This window comes from Drosophila simulans, chromosome 2R, assembly GCF_016746395.2.
Source record: "Drosophila simulans strain w501 chromosome 2R, Prin_Dsim_3.1, whole genome shotgun sequence".
NCBI lineage: Eukaryota > Metazoa > Arthropoda > Insecta > Diptera > Drosophilidae > Drosophila > Drosophila simulans.
In genome coordinates, this window is record NC_052521.2 from 19646767 (window position 1) to 19666530 (window position 19764).

Sequence of the window (19764 nt, forward strand, 5' to 3'; positions counted from 1 at the left end):
AATTTGCCGCCAGCTTTCGATTCATTGCACAACCAGCCTATCGATATATCGGCTACCGATTACACCGCTAGAACATGTGTTGTGCAACTCCAGTTGTTGTTATTGTGGGGTATTTTGAAAATGCAGCAGCTACGAAATGCCGTGGTGCACGGTCTGGCTAGAAGGATTAGGCCCCCATCGAGAAGTGCCCACAGTGCCGGTGCCGAGATCTACGACGTGGTGGTCATTGGAGGCGGACATGCCGGCACAGAGGCCTCGGCGGCAGCTGCTCGCATGGGATCACGCACCCTGCTGCTAACCCACAAACTGGAGACTATTGGCGAGATGTCCTGCAACCCGTCGTTCGGTGGCATTGGCAAGGGTCACCTGATGCGCGAGGTGGATGCCCTGGATGGCGTATGTGCCCGCTGCTGCGATGTTTCCGGAGTACACTACAAGGTGCTCAATAGACGGCGCGGTCCAGCTGTTTGGGGGCCCAGGGCGCAGATCGATCGCCAGCTGTACAAAAAGGCTGTGCAGCAGGAACTTCACAGCACCCCCAATCTGGAGATTCGAGCAGCCGCTGTGGACAACCTGCTGATAGAGGATGAACAGGATACCCAAGCCCGCCGCTGTTGCGGCGTCCTGTTGGCCAACGGGGAAGTGGTGCGCAGTCGATCCGTGGTGCTCACCACGGGCACATTCCTGCGGGCACACATAAACATCGGACTCGAGGTGCGACCGGCCGGCCGAATTGGAGACGCTCCAGCCAAAGCGCTGGGCGAGGCGATCGACAGATTAGGTTTTCGCATGGGGAGGCTGAAAACTGGAACTCCACCTAGAATAGCCAAGGCCAGTGTGGATTTCTCACAGCTCCAAAGGCACGACGGTGATGATCCGCCTATGCCTTTCTCCTTTCTTAACAAAGACGTTTGGTTACCCGCCAAGGACCAACTACCCTGCTACCTTACCTACACCACACCAAAAGTCAGCGACATTGTGCGCGACAATCTTCATGTAAATCGCCATGTCACCGAGGAGATTACCGGCCCACGCTACTGCCCCTCGATTGAGTCAAAGATACTGAGGTTCGGCGCGAAGGTCCATCAGGTGTGGCTAGAGCCAGAAGGTCTGGACAGTAACTTAGTGTATCCCCAAGGAATCTCCTGCACGCTGCCCCACGATCAGCAAGTGGAGCTGGTCCATGCCATCCAAGGTCTGGAAAAGGCGGTAGTTGTCCAGCCCGGTTATGGCGTGGAGTACGACTTCATAGACCCCCGTGAGTTGTATCCCACACTGGAGACGAAACGAGTGCCAGGACTCTTCTTTGCTGGCCAGATAAATGGAACTACGGGCTATGAAGAAGCAGCCGCACAGGGCATCATAGCTGGAGCCAATGCAGCTGGAAAAACCAAGCACATCGATGGAAGGCAACTAACTATAAGTCGAACTGAGGGCTACATAGGAGTGTTGATCGATGACCTGACTTCGTTAGGCACTAATGAACCCTACCGCATGTTTACTAGTCGTGCAGAGTTTCGGTTGTCACTACGTCCGGACAATGCCGACATGCGTCTCACCCAAAAGGGCTACGAATTTGGACTTGTATCTTCAGATCGCTACCAGCACTTCCAGCAAACCGAGGCGAGACTGCAATCGGCCACTGATTCCTTGCGGCGATTACGGAAGCACACTCACTACTGGCGACAAGCACTCAATCTGCCTAAGGCCAAAGCTTCGGTAGAAAAAACGGCTTTCGACATGTTGGGAATTCCTGCGGATAACATCACTATCGAGAAGCTAATCCAGCTTCATCCCAACGAACTGAGCTGGCTGAAAGGCGATCGGAATCTGGCCGAAAGGCTGAAAATCGAGGCACTGTACTCGTTCTTTGTCGATGAACAGCAACGAGATGTGGAGGATGTTCGTCGTGAGGAGCGCCTGTCCATTCCCGCCGACATTGATTACTTCTCAAAGTCCCTGAGCTTGTCCAACGAGGAGCGACAGAAGCTGACGCTCATCCAGCCACAGACAATTGCGGCGGCTAGTAGAATACAAGGAGTGACTCCTTCGACAATTGTAAGGATTCTTAAATACGTTAAAAAAGCGGAGGTAGCAAAAGCCTAGGTGCGATTATGAATACAAAATGTTTGTAAAAATGTATGTAATATTTGAACTTCCCTATACTTGACTATCGCAGAGTCCCAAGCCAAAAAATAACTTGCAAAGTACATCCTTAAGTAGAGTTTATTTCATAAAATCATAAATGCCTTATGTAAAGTTGCACAATATTGTTTAAATGTTTGTTTCGCATATCGTTTGCCACATGGTTGAACATCCGTACATATCTATTCTGCTGCGCGATTGTGTTGATATATACCCAACTATATGGTGTGGTCGTGTGAAGATCCGAGAAAGGAGCGTCCGACTGTCGAGTTCTTGATCTTAATCCGATGGGGAATAGGTAGCTCAGGACTTTGAGGTGTGTTAAATTCTGAATTCGGCTGTAAGATCAGTTTCCGGACAGACTGGAGCGTTCCTCTTTATGTCTATTGCTATTGTTTCGGTAGCTGTTGTATTTGGTTTTTGGTTTCGATTTTGTTTCGATTAGCTTACAGTTTAATGTTTTACACTTTGTATTCTGTTACACACACAACGAAGATTGAGGGGGAGTTACAATACAATTAATTTACGATCGAGTTGTTTTCTTTTGTTAAGGTTGTATTTGAAACTATTTTGCAGTAGTTAATTTGCTATCGCATGGCATTTGTGGTTACGTTACTAGATGCGCGCCAATCGATTTCAGTTATGTGTTTCATTCAAGAATCTATTATGATTAGTTATTAAAATATATTCATTTTCAGTTTTACTGGTACATACACATAGTTTTGTCAAAAGGAAAAGTCGACTTGCATATGGCGAAAATGGTTCAAAAGTGTCGAAGCGTATCGGTGTCCATATTCGGCAAGGACTCCTAACTTTCTGGTGGGTCCTGCTTCGAAAACGAGTTAAATCTTACAGTACAGGGCCTCGAATTGTGGCTCATACGCAATGATTTTTGAGTTTTGGTTTGGTTTTTCATTTTTTGTTTTTATAATATCACAGATTGCTCGAGATTTATGCATTAAAATATATGTAAACCGTTACTTTGCGTACCGTCAAATGTTAGGCAATCTCAAACACAAAAAAGGAAAACTAGAAGGCATAATAGAGGGGCAAAGTTTAGAATCGGGAATGAAAACTAGGTCTATATCTTTGAGAGTTTGCTTGTTTTTAGGGTATTAACTACTTACTATAAACATCAATTATAGTGCGGATACATAGTACTCTTGTTCAATAGTACGTCTCCATTTGCTAGCTTGTGTTTGGAATTGTGTTTCTGAAGATTGTGGCGAATGCGTTTTCCGATTTCGGCACTCTAAGTTCTGCGTACAAAATATTTAACATAACAAAAATAAAATAAAGAGTTTTAAGGGCCAAAGGGTGGCATACAAAAGTTATTTAATTTCGAAAAATAATTTCGGCCTTTCGCTGTTCACTTCTAATCCATTCCAGAATATCTCCCTAGGTTTTTGATTTGATTTGTTATCTAAATTTCAGTTCCGTTTTCCCCACTTTGTATTCGAGTTACTTGTTCATACGTTTTCCAGTTTTATTCGTACTCTCCAAATCACAATTATTAGCAATTAGCAATTTAAGAATAAAATATAGCTACCCAGTATGTTTGTATAATTTCTGTTTCTGTTGTGTATATATAAATTTCTTATCAGAATTTAGTCTAACTTTACAACTATCATTAATATTTTCGGGCCGTGAACATTGCCACACGAAAACTACATCCAGAGTTCCATGCAAGTACGTACCTAAATCTCTTACAGCTAACGTTCGTTTGAGAGTAATTACTTCACTTGGAATATGTCACAATATTTTACATTTTATGCAGTTACGATTTTTACACCAATTCAAAATTTCTAATTGTGGTAGAATTGTATTCAACTGGTTGGGTAAACATTAGATTGTAACACCGAGAGAAAACAAATATCTGATATCTGTTGTGGAATTTACATTGTATTATTTATAGTGGCCTCATGCCTTTTTCTGGCCAATGGTTCCTGGTTAACTCAGGAAAATCCTATAGCTTCAGGAACTCGTCCAGCATCCGCTTGCGCTGCTGGTGAAGAGCTTGCTCCGACAGCAAGTACATCCCAATGTCGCTGTAGCTTTTCATTAGTTAGTTATTGGAATTACTGAAGAGTTGGTGTCATAAGGCTGTAGCCTCCTCCGCACTGTTGCTGCGACCCAGTCCGCCCAGCTGTGGCTTGCTGTCATCTGAAATACACGGAGTTGGAGTGCTTTAGTTGGTAGTTTAAGCCGAACTAGGGAGTTTACCTTTCAGGGATCGTAAGACCAATAAAACCAAAGAAAATAATAAGTGGAACTCAAATAATTGTAAACAAAAATTATTTATTCAGGCCATTTCTAAAAGTATACTCTTCACATTAAATAGGAAATAATAATAATAACTAAGGATTATAACGTTTAGAATTGGATCTAAGCGGCGCTGGCAATACATTACAATTTCTTGTATAAATTAAGAGGCTCGACTAAGAACTAAATTATCGCTTAGTATAATGTTACTGAAGGTAGATGTTAACTAGTTCCGATCCGATGCGACTTTCAAAACTTAAATTTAAGCGAACATACGCTTTACTAATCGACCCACTCCCGCCAGGGGACCATTCATCATCTGGTGGGCTCGGCAGCGGACGTGGCGGCACTGGTGGACACCTCGTCGCTGGTTAGGGTCGGCGCTTTACTGGCACTGCTGGTGCTGCTGCTGACCACCGGCGGCGGGGTGGTGCCACTGGTTGTGGAGGTCACCCCGCCCGAGGTAGACACTGTGTCGGGTGAGGCGACCATGATCTTTGGAGGAGTCGGAGTCGGCGATACCGATAGCCTCGCCCGCTGTTTCTCCTCATCTATGTCTGTCTTGCTTGTGGCAGTCGTGTCCGAGTCTAGAATCTTTGGGGACTCCTTTTTGCATTTACCTGATGCTGCTGCGGTAACACTGACCGCAGGCAGCGAGTTGTTCGCGTCCGATTGGGGACTGGCACTGCGCCGGGAAGAGTTTTCCGGGGAGCTGTCCGGATGGATGGGTTTGTCTGCAGCTGCATTCGGCGTGGCTGGCTTCTTTTCAAGCGGCACCGGCGGCGGAGAACTTTTGTGGCCATCTTCTTTGATTGCCAAGTGCTCCTTGCTTTCTGTCTGCGATGCTCCATTGGATTCGGCTCCATTCACTTCGTGATTTGTAGGCTGGCCACTGCTTGCGTTAGATGGCGCCTGGTTGCTCGAATTTGAATTTGACCCGGTCAAATCCAAGGTGGTGGGCTCATGGGTCACCGGCGTGGCTGCCTTGTCGATCATCGCCGATTGTTGGGCTGCAGCAGCCACCGCTGCCGCAATATGATGCCTCATGGCATGTGGACTGCCGCCCGCTCTGCCTCCGTTGGCCGAGGAAGATGGAGTGATCGGTGGCGTGATTTTGGGTGAGCTGGGCAGCGACAGGGGCTGCTGTTGGTGGGCAGCGGTCGGAGTCATTCCGCTTGCCGCCGCTGCAGCCGCATGCATGGCCGCCAAATGCCCGTGGTGGTAATAGTGGCCCATGTTGGGAATGTGGGAACTAGAGGTAGTGGGAGGCATTCCACTGCCGCCGACACCACCGCTGGGCGTCGATGTGGGTACCTGATCCGCGCTTAGCTTTACAGATGATGTCAGGTTTAGGCTGGTGTGTGGTGAGGACGCAGACAAACTGGAGCTAGCTGTGACGGGTATGGAGTTGCTTAGCCCCCCTCCGCCGGCTGAAGAGGTATGCGGTGGCAATTGGTGAGCCAGGGAGGCGGGATGATGGGGCGACATATGCGGATGGCTGAGGTTCAGACTGTGCGGATGCGCACCGAGTCCAAGGGCAGCGGCTGAGAAGCCAGGATGCGTAAGGCCAGCGGCTCCCGGATGAGCCAAACCCATGGCCGCCTGCTGCAGGTGGTGCTGCAGATTAGGCCCGTGACCACCGAGTGGGGGAACGCCTGGGAGGCCAGCCATGCCAAGATTAAGACCCATGGCTCCGTGGGGACTCTGCCGCTGGGCATTTGCCGCCGCTGCATGATAGTGCGACATTCCAGGAAGGCCATGAAGTGCACCTGGGGGTCCTCGTAAACTCATATTCAGATGTGGAATCATGGAACCCAATAGATTTCGGTTTAGTGGGGAGTACAACTGGTTCGAGTAATGGTGCGAGGCAGTCAACAGTTGCTGTCGCTCCCGTTCGCGCTCACGCTCCTCGTCCCGCAGCTTTCGTTCCCGTGCCTCCTTCTCGCGCTGTTCCTTTTCACGTTGCTCCCGCTCACGCTGCTCCTTTTCCCTTTGCTCCTTTTCCCGCTGCTCCTTTTCGCGCTGCTCCCGCAACTCACGCTCTTTTTCGCGTTGAATCTCTCGTTCGCGTTCCTCCTCCCTCGCCAATCGCGCCCGGTGCTCCTCCTCCAGCTTTATCCGGTCGTGCATCGCTGGCGAGATACCCAACGCTGCTCCCGGCATCATAGAGTAGAGGTGGGAGTACGGCGAGGCCATTTGGGGATACAGGGCAGCCGCATGCGGATGAGAGGGATGTGCGCCGGCGGCCCGAAACAGTTGGTATCTATGCTCCAAGTAGAGCTGCTCCGTATACGGTAGACCAGCGGGATTCAGAAAAGCTGAAATAAGTATGGTGATTAGAAAATATTCAGTGAAATAATTGCCGTGAATCGGATCTTAACATATACATTAATGTTAAATTTAGATATCAAATCTAAACCATTAAATGTGATATATGTTACTATTCCATTATCAGCGTAAATCATTTTGCTTACCTGGCGGAATACCCGGCAATCCGGCGAAGTGGGAGTACGCCTCCAGCGGAAAGGCACCTGCCGGATGCATCAATCGCTCGTCCGATCTGTACGGCTGGAAACCACTCCTGGCTAAGAGTTCCGGTTGCAGCGATGCTGTTTGTGGTGTGTGACTCAGACGGGCGATCTTCTCCGGCGGCTGTGGTGACGGAGGTGATCGCTTCTTGTTACTGGACACTCTATCCTCGCCAGGTCGATCAGATCCCACGCGGCCTGCCACCGAATTCAGCGATCCTGGGCCACTTGAAGACGGCGGGGGTCCTCCGGCTCCCGATGTTGGCACACTCCTGTCTCCACCGACATCCTCCTCTTTGATGTCCGCTTGCTTGGCCAGCGTTCGCAGGGCGGCGGCAAAGGAGCCTCGACTACTGGCCGAAGCGGCACCAATAGCTCCTGGAGGCAAGCCCACTCCGGCTGCCAGTTGCTGCTGCACTGCAGCCGCCACCGCCTGCTGTTGTGCCTGTTGTTGAGCTTGGTGTTGCTGCTGTTGCTGTTGATGTTGCTGGTGCTGATGCTGCTGCTGTGGCGACGGGGTGCCAATGTGATTGCTGGGCAGGGCGTGGTTCAACAGGGCGTTGCCGCCGGCGGACGATGGAATCGGGCTGTTGGCCACCGAAGATCCCGGCAAGCCGCCGGCGCCGCCGCCAGGAGGAGTTTGCAGGTGGTGCGGCACGGGAATGTGCGGTGCTGGGCTGGTGGCTGGCCGCTTCTGTCCAGCCTTTGGCGGCACTGCAAAGGAAAACGATTAATTAGATTTTACAATACTTATTATTTGTTTAAATTCTATTTCTATAGTATTAACTAAGATATTTAACAACAATATGATTAAGGAATAAATCGAAATCGAGAGATAACTCTGTTAGGCTCTTAACTTGAAGGTATACGCAGGAATAAAAGAATGTGATGCAAAAAGAAGAGTTTCAAGAAATGCTCTTTGCCAAATGCACTCTGCATAAGCTCAGTAGGAATCGAGGCATCCGATTTTACGGTCCTCTGTCACTGTAATTCGAAACAGAACCAGGTTTCCTAGGGGATGAGGGCAGACTGAGTTCGTTCGAATTTCCTCTGCTAATATCTGATTGATGTCCGCGAGTTGTGCGACGGGCAAAAATTGCGCATACGCCTCGTTGCATTTGCGGCAATTTGCATACGTAGGCGACAAGGTGGATCCCGGGTGACGTGTGCTGGGTGACGGGCGAAGGGTGCCACCGCCATCCCAATGGCCATCAGGAGGAGCAGAAGCCAGAACAAGAGCAGTCACTCCATCGCCAGCAGGTTGACGCTGGTTGAATGCAAATGGCGAAGGCTCGAAACTTGAATTTCGGACATGGTCCACTCAGCCATGCGAATCGAAAGTGGGGATGAGGGCGTACGATTCCGACTACGCAGTACCACCACCTCTGTCCGCCTGCTTTCGGTGCCCACCACTTTTCCTTTGAGGCTCCTCCGCACGGCGCAAATTGCACGCCCAACGAATTTATCGATTCTTGTTACTCGTTTTCGGGTTGCCCGCTCCGAAATTGCTTTCAGATATGACAGCCACACCCCCGAGACCGCCCCTTTCAGGTCGCCGAACCAGGAGAGAACTCCTGGCCAGTCATCCTGCTGCTTCTGCTGTTGCTGCTGCTTCTGCCGCTCCTGCTGCTCCTGCAGCACCACCATCTCCGCTCGCATTCAATGCCGAATGGAATTTGCAACGACATCGAGGACAACGATGTTATGAGGCCGGCACGGCATGTATTTGGAAAACCATTTCGCTGGCTGCCTGGTCCTTTGTGGACCTTAAAGCTGCTCGGTCTCAAATGGAAGCTCGCATTGGAAGTGGTTTTTCCAGGGGCGATACACGGTGACGGTAGGCGGTAGGGTGTAGGTGGTGGTGGTGGTGAACTACATGCTGGATACTGTTTCGCTTCGAGAGCTTGGAGCTGCACATATTTCGGATTTTTGTGAAAATCAACAATTCAACAAAAATAGAGAACAACTTTTGTGGTTGGGTAAATATTATCACCTCGGTAGCCTTAGTTCTGCTTTGGGTTTTATTTATTTACTGGCTTTCCATCCGAGCGGAATCTGGCAGGCAGGCAGGCAGGCAGCAGTCCTCTTCGAGAGCTTTTATTAAATGAAGGAAAAATGCAACGAAGAATGCAGATGCATCACTGGCTTCGTCATCATCGTCACCACCATCATCATCACCACCATCACCATCAACAGCTTTTCCCAGTAGAACATCATGATAACGTCTGCTGCATAAGCTCATGGTTTAGAGCGTTTTGTGTCGTTTATGAAAATGGGGTGAGTGGAGGTTGGGTTGTGGAAGCTGGGATCTGGGATCTGGGGAACTATGTAGTTGGCCGGGACATGGAAATGGGAGTGAAAATGTGCATGTGCATGCGCTGGCTGCTGCTGCTGCTGCAGCATGTGTATTTACCAAACTAAACCGAAATAATGCCCGAAACTGCAGTACCAACATCGATGTCGACGACTAGAACAATAAAATGCCGACGACTGCGAATGCGAATGAGTTGGGAGCAGAGCAGGGTGTGGGCGGGTAGGCTGGAATCTCCCATGCCCATATCAGCGTCCATACCTAAAACCCGGAACCCAACCCCCCGGACAAACCAAACAAAGCTCCTCGATGCCGATGACGATGATGCCAACGTTGACGTGGCTGGCCGTATTTGCCAGTTTGCCCAACTCAGCCTGTGGGCTCAGCCAAAACAGGGGAGATGGGAGATGGTGATGGGTCGGATGGGTTATATTGGTAGGGTGGTATGGAAATGTAGCGGAGTATGCAGTGTATGCAGTGTAGGGAAAACTAGAGTAGAGTCCCTCGGCCTCTACCCTTTTCGATTCCCCCTCCACCCCTCATCGCGACGCAGTGTTGTTTGCCATGAAATGCCTGTTTGTTTGCCTGGGTTTTGTGTACTTCAACATGGTCCCAGATCCCAACCCCAGAGCCCAGTTTTAGTTCCAAACCTGACTCAGATGCCACACCCTGCAGCAAGCACCCACACACTCACACATACAGACGCGCAGACACACACACACACACACACTGTCATGTGGAGATACTGCATTCGCATTGAGCGGCGATTTGCAGGCATCAGCGTTATTTGCCGAATTTAATCAGCGCACTGACACGAGAGCACCACAAGACTCGACTCCCTTTTCCATCCGAAGTGCGGATATATCCCATGGCGAGCTTTTTTCGCCATGATAGTGCCTCTTAAAGCGCCCAGGAATGTGCAACGGTCCGTCACGCGGAACCGGATCCGATCCGAGGCATGGGGAATGGCCGGCCAGCCGGAACTGAAAGTGTAACTATCCCCTAAACTCTCTCCGGTTTTTGGGATACGCCTCTGCCAGTGGCAAAATGGAATACGCAGACTTTGTAAAATGGATAGAAACTTTATTTTGTTAATAATTTACCAATGAATAAATAAAGAATTCCCAATGGGGGTTGTCTGGATTCTACGATTTCTAATTTAAATCGACCTAAAAACCCCAAACCCTGCAGTGAACAGACAATTCTCCACAGCTAATTATTATTATAAAACCACCTTTCTGTCCTGTTCATTCCCACACACAATCGAGTTCCGATCTGCTCGCCCGAGGATTCCAACTGCAAATCTCGCATCCATTGATTTATAACTCATTTATTAGCTGCAATCTGGATGCGGGGTAGGAAATGTTTGGGAGGCTTATTCATTTCAGTTAATTTGGTCAGATGCAAATGTAATTTTGTAAAGTCAATTAAATGAACCTCAGAGTGCAGGAGTCCGTCCGTTTGGTCGCTGCCCCGAAAAGCCCTTGACAGCCACATAATGCAAATCATAACTGCCAATAAATAAATGTTGAATAAATTATGCACAGAAACAATGCTCTACACTCTATATACTCATTGTTTTTGTTGCTGTGCTACTGTGGCATTTGTCACATTTCGCAGTTCGGTTCATTGCAGCAAAATTGGTTTTCTCGCTTGGGTAAATTAAAATGTCACCGATTCCGAGAAAGGCGAAAATGCAAGCACCGCCAACTGCCCGCACCACCCAACCGCAAGTGGCGCCCCGCCCACGCTGCCTGCCTATCCCGCCCGCAGCCCATTATTGTACACATAAACACATGTTTCCATCCACATCCTCGTCGCGCTACCCATCCCCATCCTCATATTCCTGCCCATACCCCCCGTTATTATGGTAAATTCGTAGGGGCTCATTCCGAATTTATGCCATTTCCCACTGCCCCCAGTTCGCTGTCCTTTGACCCCCACTTCCTCATTCCGCTCCACGCCGTGCGATGGACACACACACAAAGAGTGGAGTGGAGTAGCCGAAACCACCGAACATTCCTTGCCACAGAGAAATGTCGCCGGTCGCATGCGATTATTCCACCACAACTAATTACAGTGGCAAACGGAACACAGGACCTTCTCCTCCTCCTCCTCCTCATCCGCCACCATCGGCCACTCCGCCCAAATTCCCCCACACATCCTGCTGTGCACCAGTGATGGTGCTCCTGCGGCCAGGACATGTTTAGGTCAGCCACAGCACATTCGCATGGCGAAGTGCACTCACCCTGGCCATGAATAATTTATTTAATAAATACATTCACAATTAAATCAAATGCGAAAATTGTGGCTCCCCCACTTTGCCTTTTATTCCGCCGTTTGGTCGAGCTTTCGATGGACGAGGGTGAGAAGCAAGTATAATGAGCCAAACGGGGATCCAAGTTATAGATAATGAATGCTACGGTGGTTGGGAATGGAACTTTTACTAGAATATACTATGGGTATATCTCTAAATTGGTGAAAACCCTATTAAAGATACATATTTCTCTCCATTATTTTCTAGAGTTTAAAAACGAACCTTTTGACCTATTTGTGCCTTTCTTATTTCTGTGCGATTTCAGCTTAAAGTCGATTTTTGTTTGCCCAGTATAAATCGTTGAGCCTTAACCTTTTAACCCCAGGCCATATTGAAATCCTGGCAACAATCACCGGTCCCTTAGAAAATCGGAATCTTCGAGCTTAATTTACTTTCTCAATTTGCTCAGGAAGCGTCGGCTTGAAGCCCAACGTGTGGTGCACAAATGAATTATAAATTAAGTTTGATTCCATTTCAGTCGCCCCATCCTGCGTTCTGCATCCTGCGTCCTGTTCATGTCCTGCGGCTACCGTCCTGCTGGCGCACTGCAGCAAAGGAGGCCGTCAACTGTTCCTGCGGTTTCATATGCAATTATTTGCCGTTGCTCCTCGACAGCTCCTGAATCCCGAGCATCGCATCGTCCAGGGGACACGGCCCTTTTCCCGGGGCCACACTGAAAAGCGGATGGGCGGGCGGTGGGCTCCGGACCTCGGCGCCCACTCAAGCCGTAGAAGTGGCCGGAAGCTGGAGGAGGGTTCAGGGATGGAGGGGCAGCGGAGTCCGATGCCTGCGAGTTTAGTTAGTTGGCAGCTGAAGCAGCAGCAGTAGCAGCAGCTCATGCATTAATTATTGCTGGTCTGTTGCGGTCGGAGTTTCCCAGTGGAGGTGCAGCCACAAAAGCCTAGCCTGGACACCATGGATACACAGGCAAAGGAGCTCAGTTTCAGGATGCGGACGTGGAGCCAGTAATTTCTCCATCCCAAATCGGAGAGCGTTGTGAATGGCTGCGGTCACGCCTCCATTAAACCGACGAAAACTACCTATCTAGGCGGGCATGTAATATGATTTGGGCCAAAATTCGATATCGATGGTGAACGGGAGCGGGATGTGTACTGAACCAACAATATTATTAAGCAAACAAAGCAACTATAAATATGCATAATAATTCCATGCATCATCGGGCAGTTGCAGTTCCTGTTTGCACAGCACCGAGCACACACGTCCAAATATCCTCCATATATCCTGCTGACGGTTTCGGGAATCCTAAAGAATCGAATTTCATTTACCAAATGGGCAGACGGGTCATACATAATTATAAACCACCTCTCTGGTTTGCAACTGGAGACTTCTGCCGTTTCAATTCCAATTATATTTGTTGCTCTGTTGCTCGGACTCTAAAGTTCTCCCTAATTATCGAGTCAAGCTTAAAAAAAAATGAATGAATCATTAAAATCAAACAAACCAATTACAAGCTGTCGTTTAAAGTCCTCCTTAATGCTGGGGAACTAAATGAACTTCAATTTGTGTCACATTTCCCACTTTTCTAGCTGTGTACCCAACACAGAGCTCATTTTAATTAATTGGAAAAGCAAAAGCATTTCAGCAATTTTGTCTACAAGACGGCAAATATCGCCTCACAGCATTCCGGCACGCACAGTCAGTTCTTTTGGCCGCCGGAGGATGGAGGACACTGGATGGCTGAGTGCCAGGATGCCAGGACACGGAGGTAAACGGCCGGGGCGGAGGCACCGGAACCGGATACGGATACGGCGCAGGATGCAGGAGCCTGCACCGGGCAAGAAAAATGTTTGCAAACTTTTCGGTTCGCATTCGTACACAATTTAAATAGTTCGCAGTCACATTCCGGCCCGAAAGCACACACTCCGGCTTCAGCTCCCTTATGCGGACCATAAACAAGTGCCGGGAATCACGAACACAAAGGAGAATGCCAGCAGCAGGAGCCACTTCCACTTCCACATCCACATCCTCATCCTCATCCCATTCCCGCCTTGGCAATGCAAGAAATTGTCCTGCCTGCGTCTGCTGTTGCCAGGAGCTGGAGAACAATGTCTGAAGGCATGGCCAGAATGAAGGAATTCCACACTGGAAATTCCCAGCACGCGCGCAAGAAATGCACAACTCCATAGCATTCCAAGTGCAGAACGCATTCAAGGCGGTCATAAATGAAATTCCATCCATACTCGGCGGGCAGCAGGCAAATCGAGGCGCTCGCAGCAGGTGCAATAGATCCCACATTTAGTTACTCCAGTTCGGGCGGGATTATCGTTCGCCTGAAATCGCCAGGATTCTCGAGAAGTACAGAAAAAAATAGATGCTAAAACACATCCCTTGAAAAGCATTTCCAATTAAATCTCTCAAATCGCTCTGCAAGAGACGAAGTTCTGGGCGACAGACGGCTCAAGTGGCAGAAATGGCAGCCATATGCCGAGGACACAGCCAAGAAAGGGGCCAGGAAATGAATAAGGATGCATCTACATATGTCCATGTGTGTGCGTGTCTGCAGAAAGGACATGCCTCAAAGGAGACGGAGCAAAGACACTTGACTGCGAGTGTGGGTGATACACACATCCTCTTGTGCCGAGTCAACTCATTCGAGTTGAGCCCACCTCACGTCCTCACCCGCGAGTCCTTTTCAGGGGAGTGTCCTACGAGTGCCTCGTCGTGGCTCAAAGGCACAAGTGCCAGGCGAACTGCTAGCCGTGTACAGACCCCAATTAGTCCTTTGCCTGCCTGCGGCTCGGATAATACTTACAGTAAACGACATTTGGTCAATGCGAACTAACTAATCGTACTGCAAATTGAATTGTTCGGATAACTCACCTGCAAGAAACAAAATAGAGGAAAAATATTAGTTGGTTGGTTTTGCATATGATTAAACTCTATAATTAGTTAAATATGTTACTGTTTATATTTAAGATAACTATTATAGTAATAGGTGAAAAATGAATATTAAAGTCACTGTACTTTCCCATAGAACATGCCACAAAAAATGTGACAGAAAAAGTAGTTCAGTTCAAGTTAAGTTGTCCCTGGTGAATCTGGGTAGCGTAACTGATGGATTAGCAGCATCATCATCATAAAAGGGAATTCACTCTGATTAAGTCCCGCAACTAATTCCGCAAAGTCCTGGCAACTGTTTCACAGGATTTCCGACGACTTGAATTGGTTTCCCTTTTCACGGCCACACTCATCCCCTCATCCCAACCCAACCCATCCCATTCCAACCCAGCAGCAGTCTCTTTTGTGATGCATTGAAATGCCTAATTTTGGTCGTAAGCGATATGAAAATGGGGTTGCAAGAGCCGGAGGCCCCGCACCAAAATCCAAGCCATCCCATTCCAGCCCAAACAATCCGGGCAATCCCATTCAGACCAGCAAAGGCGACAACTGACGACGAGCACTTTGTTAATCCCGTATTTATGCGCAATTACGTATTTTTCGCATTAGTCAGCCAAGCAGTCAGCTTTTGGCCGAGTCGAGACGGATGGCGGACGGATTTAGGGATTGAGTTCCAGTCTCCGTCTCTGTCTCCATCGCCGTCTCCGTCTGAGTTTCAGTCTGATTCTCGGCTAAGGGATGTTGTCCGTTTGCTGCCTTTGTGGGCTCTTGTCCTTTATGGGCCACGCCAGGCCAACCCCCCGCATTTTGCACGCCCCGCCCTTTTGCACCCTTGCCCTCGCAGTTGATCCTTTTATTTCGCATTTTCCCTTTTTTCCACAGCGTGTTTTGTGTTGCTGCCATAGAGCAACCATGTTGTGGCCGCCTTTTCTTGGCTTAGCTGTGTCCTCCGCCTTTGTTGCTCCTTGCTCCCGGCTTCTGTCTCCTGTCCCTTTTCTGCACTTTCCTTCCCTTCCATCCCAAGTCCAATCCTCAATCGTTCCAGGGAAAGGCGCTGCCGGGGCCTCGCCTCCGCCAGCTGTCCCTGAACCGCCCATCCTCCTGCCTGTCTGACCCCCCGTTGGCCTCTCAATCCCTCGCCCTCACTCTTCTACGGGCTACGGGTCTTATCCTCCTTTATCCTCCGTCCGCCGTCTTGAGTCATTTACTTTTTACTGCCGCATAATATTGTCCCGATTAGCACAAACACAACGTTTTACCACAAAATCATCATCATTAGTGACGCTAACGCAAATGCTCCGGCTCAGTCGCAGGATCTGGCCCTCGGAGCCCCGTTTTCGGCACAGTGGCTCAGGTAGAACAATTGTTAACGTATTATAACAATTTCTAAATAGGAATCCGAAAGACAGGGACTATACAAGAGATTCCATTGAATGGCTCGAATGGGATTATAATGTTGGAATAAGAATTTAATTTGTTAAAATTATTTGTTTGTTCGTTTCAAACTTTTGCTACACACTTGTTTTGTAATCATTCTCTTTTTATTGTCTTACACTTCTACACTGCAAATGTTTTAATAAATCCAAAACCATTGCTTGCAATTAGTCGAGAAAAGTGTTTGTAATTACTTCAGTGATTGTTTGTATTTTTATTTACCAAACTTGATTAACTGCCCACTGTGCCGAGAGGCAACAAAGCAGAAGCACTGCTGGAATGGCCAAGGACGTCGGAAGAGGAGGCGTCTGGGTCGGGGGCGGGGCCGAAGGCAGCCGTAAAATAATCAGCAGGCAGAATGGCTGGCAAGGCGTCTATTATGCGAAGGCATCATTTAAGGGGATTATTTTATTTGGGCTCTAAACAATAAAGTGGGTTTATTAAAGGCACGCTCCCCACGCCCGCATGCCCGCAGAACAGTCCCCCCGATCCCTGTCCCCCTGTATACCTCACCCCTCCCGTCTGACTTTATGTGCGAGTTCGGATCAAGGATGAGTGGGGGTTTGGGAGGTGGCGAAGGACGCAGGACGAAGGATGTCTGTGCACAAAAGATGTTGCGCTATAAAAGTGCAAAAATGTGTTTTTCGCTCTTCACAGTGCCCTGCCCCCGGAGCTGCTGCTCCTGCAGGATGCCGCCCACAGAAGCCCCCTTGCTCCTTTCTGCTCCTTTGCTCCTTCATTATTTCCGCCGCTGTTTGTACAGTTGCGCGAAGCGGGCGACGCCTTGCAGCAAGTGCGCCTTGGCTTGGCTTTATCCCTTTCTTTCAGCCAGCTTTTCCCCGTTTTTTGAATTCGCCATAGCCCGAGGAGCCTTTTTGTGTGTGGCATGGATTTTAAATTAAGTTTTAATATTCATACTGAGCCGCAGTGAGTCCGCTTTAGCTCTTGCCATTTTTCTGGGCCCAGACAAACACAGCAGGACCGCAAACAGCTTCAATTATAGAAGAGTTTGAGCAGTCAGCAGTGAGCGAGCGGTATTTTACTGCTCAACACATTAGACAGGACTTAGCCGCAGGATGAGCAGGACGAAATGAAGTGCAAGCTCAGCTGAGCTCAGCGCTGGAAAATCGCATTATAAGAAGAAAAGCTGATTAGCCAAAACGGGACAAAGCGGAAATCTCGTTGTTTAGAGTTGTGGTCAACAGAAATTAATTCCTGGCTTTCTAAGCAGAGAGCAAAGCAATGTGTATGTGTATGTGGATTATGTATGTACATCTCTTAAAAAAAAAGACGGTAAATGAAACTTTGGTAAATTTCGGCTCACTTACAAATCGTTTATACATTTGGTGTGTGTTATAAATCATTAGGGCTTTGCATACTGCAACACTAACTCCAATTGCTGGACTCGAAAACTTCTCGCAAATTAGATTAGATTGCTTTTAACCAAGAGGAAGGCAAATAATGGCAGACTATTGAAAACTCCTTGGCAGCAACTTCCCTTAACACCAGAGTAACCGAAAAGTTTCAAAGAAGATTGTGAAGTGAGGCGAGGAAAACTTTGCGGCGACATATTCTTGGCAGGATGAATGTGGCCGTTTCCACCCCGGGGCGTAGCAGAAAGGTTAAGCGAAACGAACTCGCACTGATGGGCGGCCGACATGGGTTAAGAGGTTACGGGTCAATGGGGGCGTGCTGCAGGCCACAAAATGAAAAGTTTTTCCACAAAACTTTCATACAGAGAAAGAGAAACTGTGAGCCTGTGAGACGGAAATCTACATAAGCAAACAAACGATTTTTGGCAAATACTTTTCCCGTATTAAAATTTGTGCAGCATGTCCTTTCTTTTTGGTCCCAAACCGAGTGCGTGTGTGTGCGACTGTGTGTGGTTAAGTGTGCTTCTTGAACACAAACACGTCCTGTGGTCGTCCTGATGGTGGTGGGCGTGTCCTTCTGCGGCTGGCTTTTTAGTGTCAAAAGCTGTCGCCCTGCCGTGTCTCCAGTGCCACACAAGCTGCCCGGGGCACCGAGCAGGGCAGGAGTTATAGAGGAGGTTGTGCCCGAAAAAGGTGCAGATGTCGTCCTAAATGCTGCCAAACGACAACAGCATGTTAATGACTCTGACCCCTTTGCCCGAGGACAAGGACGAGCACGGGCACGAGGATGAGGGCGAGGAAGAGAAACCCAAAAACAGGAGCTGGAGGATCCTATGGGTGCGTCTGGTCACTTCATGTCTTGTCTTGTCTGAGCTGCTTAAGTAATTGGCATACAAATTTACTCACTCACCCGGTCGGATACCCATTTCCCATTCCCCCATTCGAATCCCCTCTTCAAAATTCCCCGAGGTGGCTCGTTAATGTCTTTCCTTCGCAGGATTGCCTTGTCATTTAGCTGCTCCTCTCTGGCCGGAGTTTGTACATTAATTTCCAATCCCCCGAAAATCCATGTTGCAACACTCAAACGCACAGCTGCCAGGCTGACATTTTAATTGAATGTCTGTGCGTGTGAGCAAGAGATACTTTTATGTGCGGGTTGCGGGCTGCCTTGTACAGATACAGATACAAATTGCTCGAGTGTTTGGGTAATTCTCAAAGTGCGAAGAGTTTATTGTAATCGCTACTTAGTTGGGGGGCCCTTTCCTCTAATGCCGACATTTCCTCAACAGCAGAAGAATAGAATTGTATAGTGCCCCAACATTTGTTTGTTATTTTAATTTTATAGCCTTCACCGAAACATTTCCTTCGGTGGTTCGTTGGGGGATGAAGATGCTTTTTCAAAAGTAAAGCACACATGTTCCGGCCACTGTTTACACAAATTATTATCATTTCAATGCGATTTTCAATGCGTTTATTGCCGTTGCTGGGCAAATATTGATTTTGGCCCCGGACAAGACAAAACACAGAAACAGAACGCAATCAGACAGACGATAAGGGACAGAGCAGACCAACAATTCGTTTCGACGACTGACATTTGACCAACAAGTCAATTGTGTATTATTTTTGGGAATTAATAATGCGTTCGACAACGTTTATTTGTTCGCCTCTAATTCAATTTGCCACAAAAATAGCACAAAAATAACTGCAAAATTAATTTTGTGTTTTGCCATTGGCATCTCTCATGTGGCTTATTTACACTGACGGACAAATGAATTACAAAATTTGTGTATTTGACACGGCAATATGAACATGGGGGGCGTAATAATGCCTCTGCAGTTGTGCAATATCAAATGAATGCGGCTTATTTAAAGTTTAATTAACTCTGTTAAGGCTAAGTCCATAATTAAATGAATATTCATGCAAAAGCAGGCGAGAGCAATTCCATGAATATTTACTGGTCGAATGCTTCGAATTTCCCCCCCTCCACCACAGCCCATTTTCCTTGCACCTTCCTCCTACCTCGTCGGATTTGGAAAACGTGTTGAGAGTTCTCGATTCTCGGTGTGTGGGATTTGTTGCTGTTCGTGAAAGACAATTTACAAGGTGATAATTTCCCCACGGCAGCGCTAAAACAACACCCAAGATCGTTGGAAAAACAAACAGAGGAGCTGCAACAGCTGCCGTGGCAGCCAAAACAAATAACTTTGATCTGACATTTCCACCATCGACCAACAGCCATCAGCTATAAGCTATCAACTATCAGCTATCAGCTGTGCGTGTCAGCAAATTAATCAATTCCGATCGCTTCGTGTTTATGTTTGTTTTCCCGCTCCTAAGTGACGCGATCCCATTTTCATTTCCCATTTTCCACTTCCATTTCCTCCGCAGCGGTAATCCCCCGAAAAGATCTTTCCCCCGGGGAACGACTTTGCTGTGCGTGTTGACATTTAATTGCCGGCCTAGAGCCTCGATGTCAAAATAAATAGATGAAAATTAAACGAACCTATTGGTTGTTGAGCAACCGCCGTCCCGCTT

At 48.2% G+C, this 19764-nt stretch overlaps 2 protein-coding genes across 7 annotated transcripts in view; one reads left to right on the forward strand and one right to left on the reverse strand.

Moving 5' to 3' along the window:
* Positions 1–61: 61 nt before the first annotated feature.
* On the forward strand, positions 62–2263 carry LOC6735711 (protein MTO1 homolog, mitochondrial). Its single transcript, XM_039292456.2, has one exon. It carries the CDS (start codon positions 121–123, stop codon positions 2104–2106), a length of 1986 nt encoding a protein of 661 aa, XP_039148390.1. The 5' UTR covers positions 62–120; the 3' UTR covers positions 2107–2263.
* Positions 2209–19764, reverse strand: part of LOC6735712 (zinc finger CCCH domain-containing protein 18) — a 64464-nt gene continuing 46908 nt past the window's right edge. For 5 of the 6 annotated variants that reach the window (XM_016181367.3, XM_016181366.3, XM_039292450.2 and 2 more), the window contains 2 exons: positions 6882–7649; positions 4424–6725 (listed from right to left, as the gene is read on the reverse strand). In XM_016181367.3, coding sequence (XP_016029086.1) covers positions 4723–6725; positions 6882–7649 — 2771 coding nt within the window. In that variant the 3' untranslated portion in view covers positions 4424–4722. Of the gene's footprint in view, positions 4309–4423; positions 6726–6881; positions 7650–19764 lie in introns of those variants that run through there. The other variant, XM_016181369.3, reaches the window with a different exon arrangement.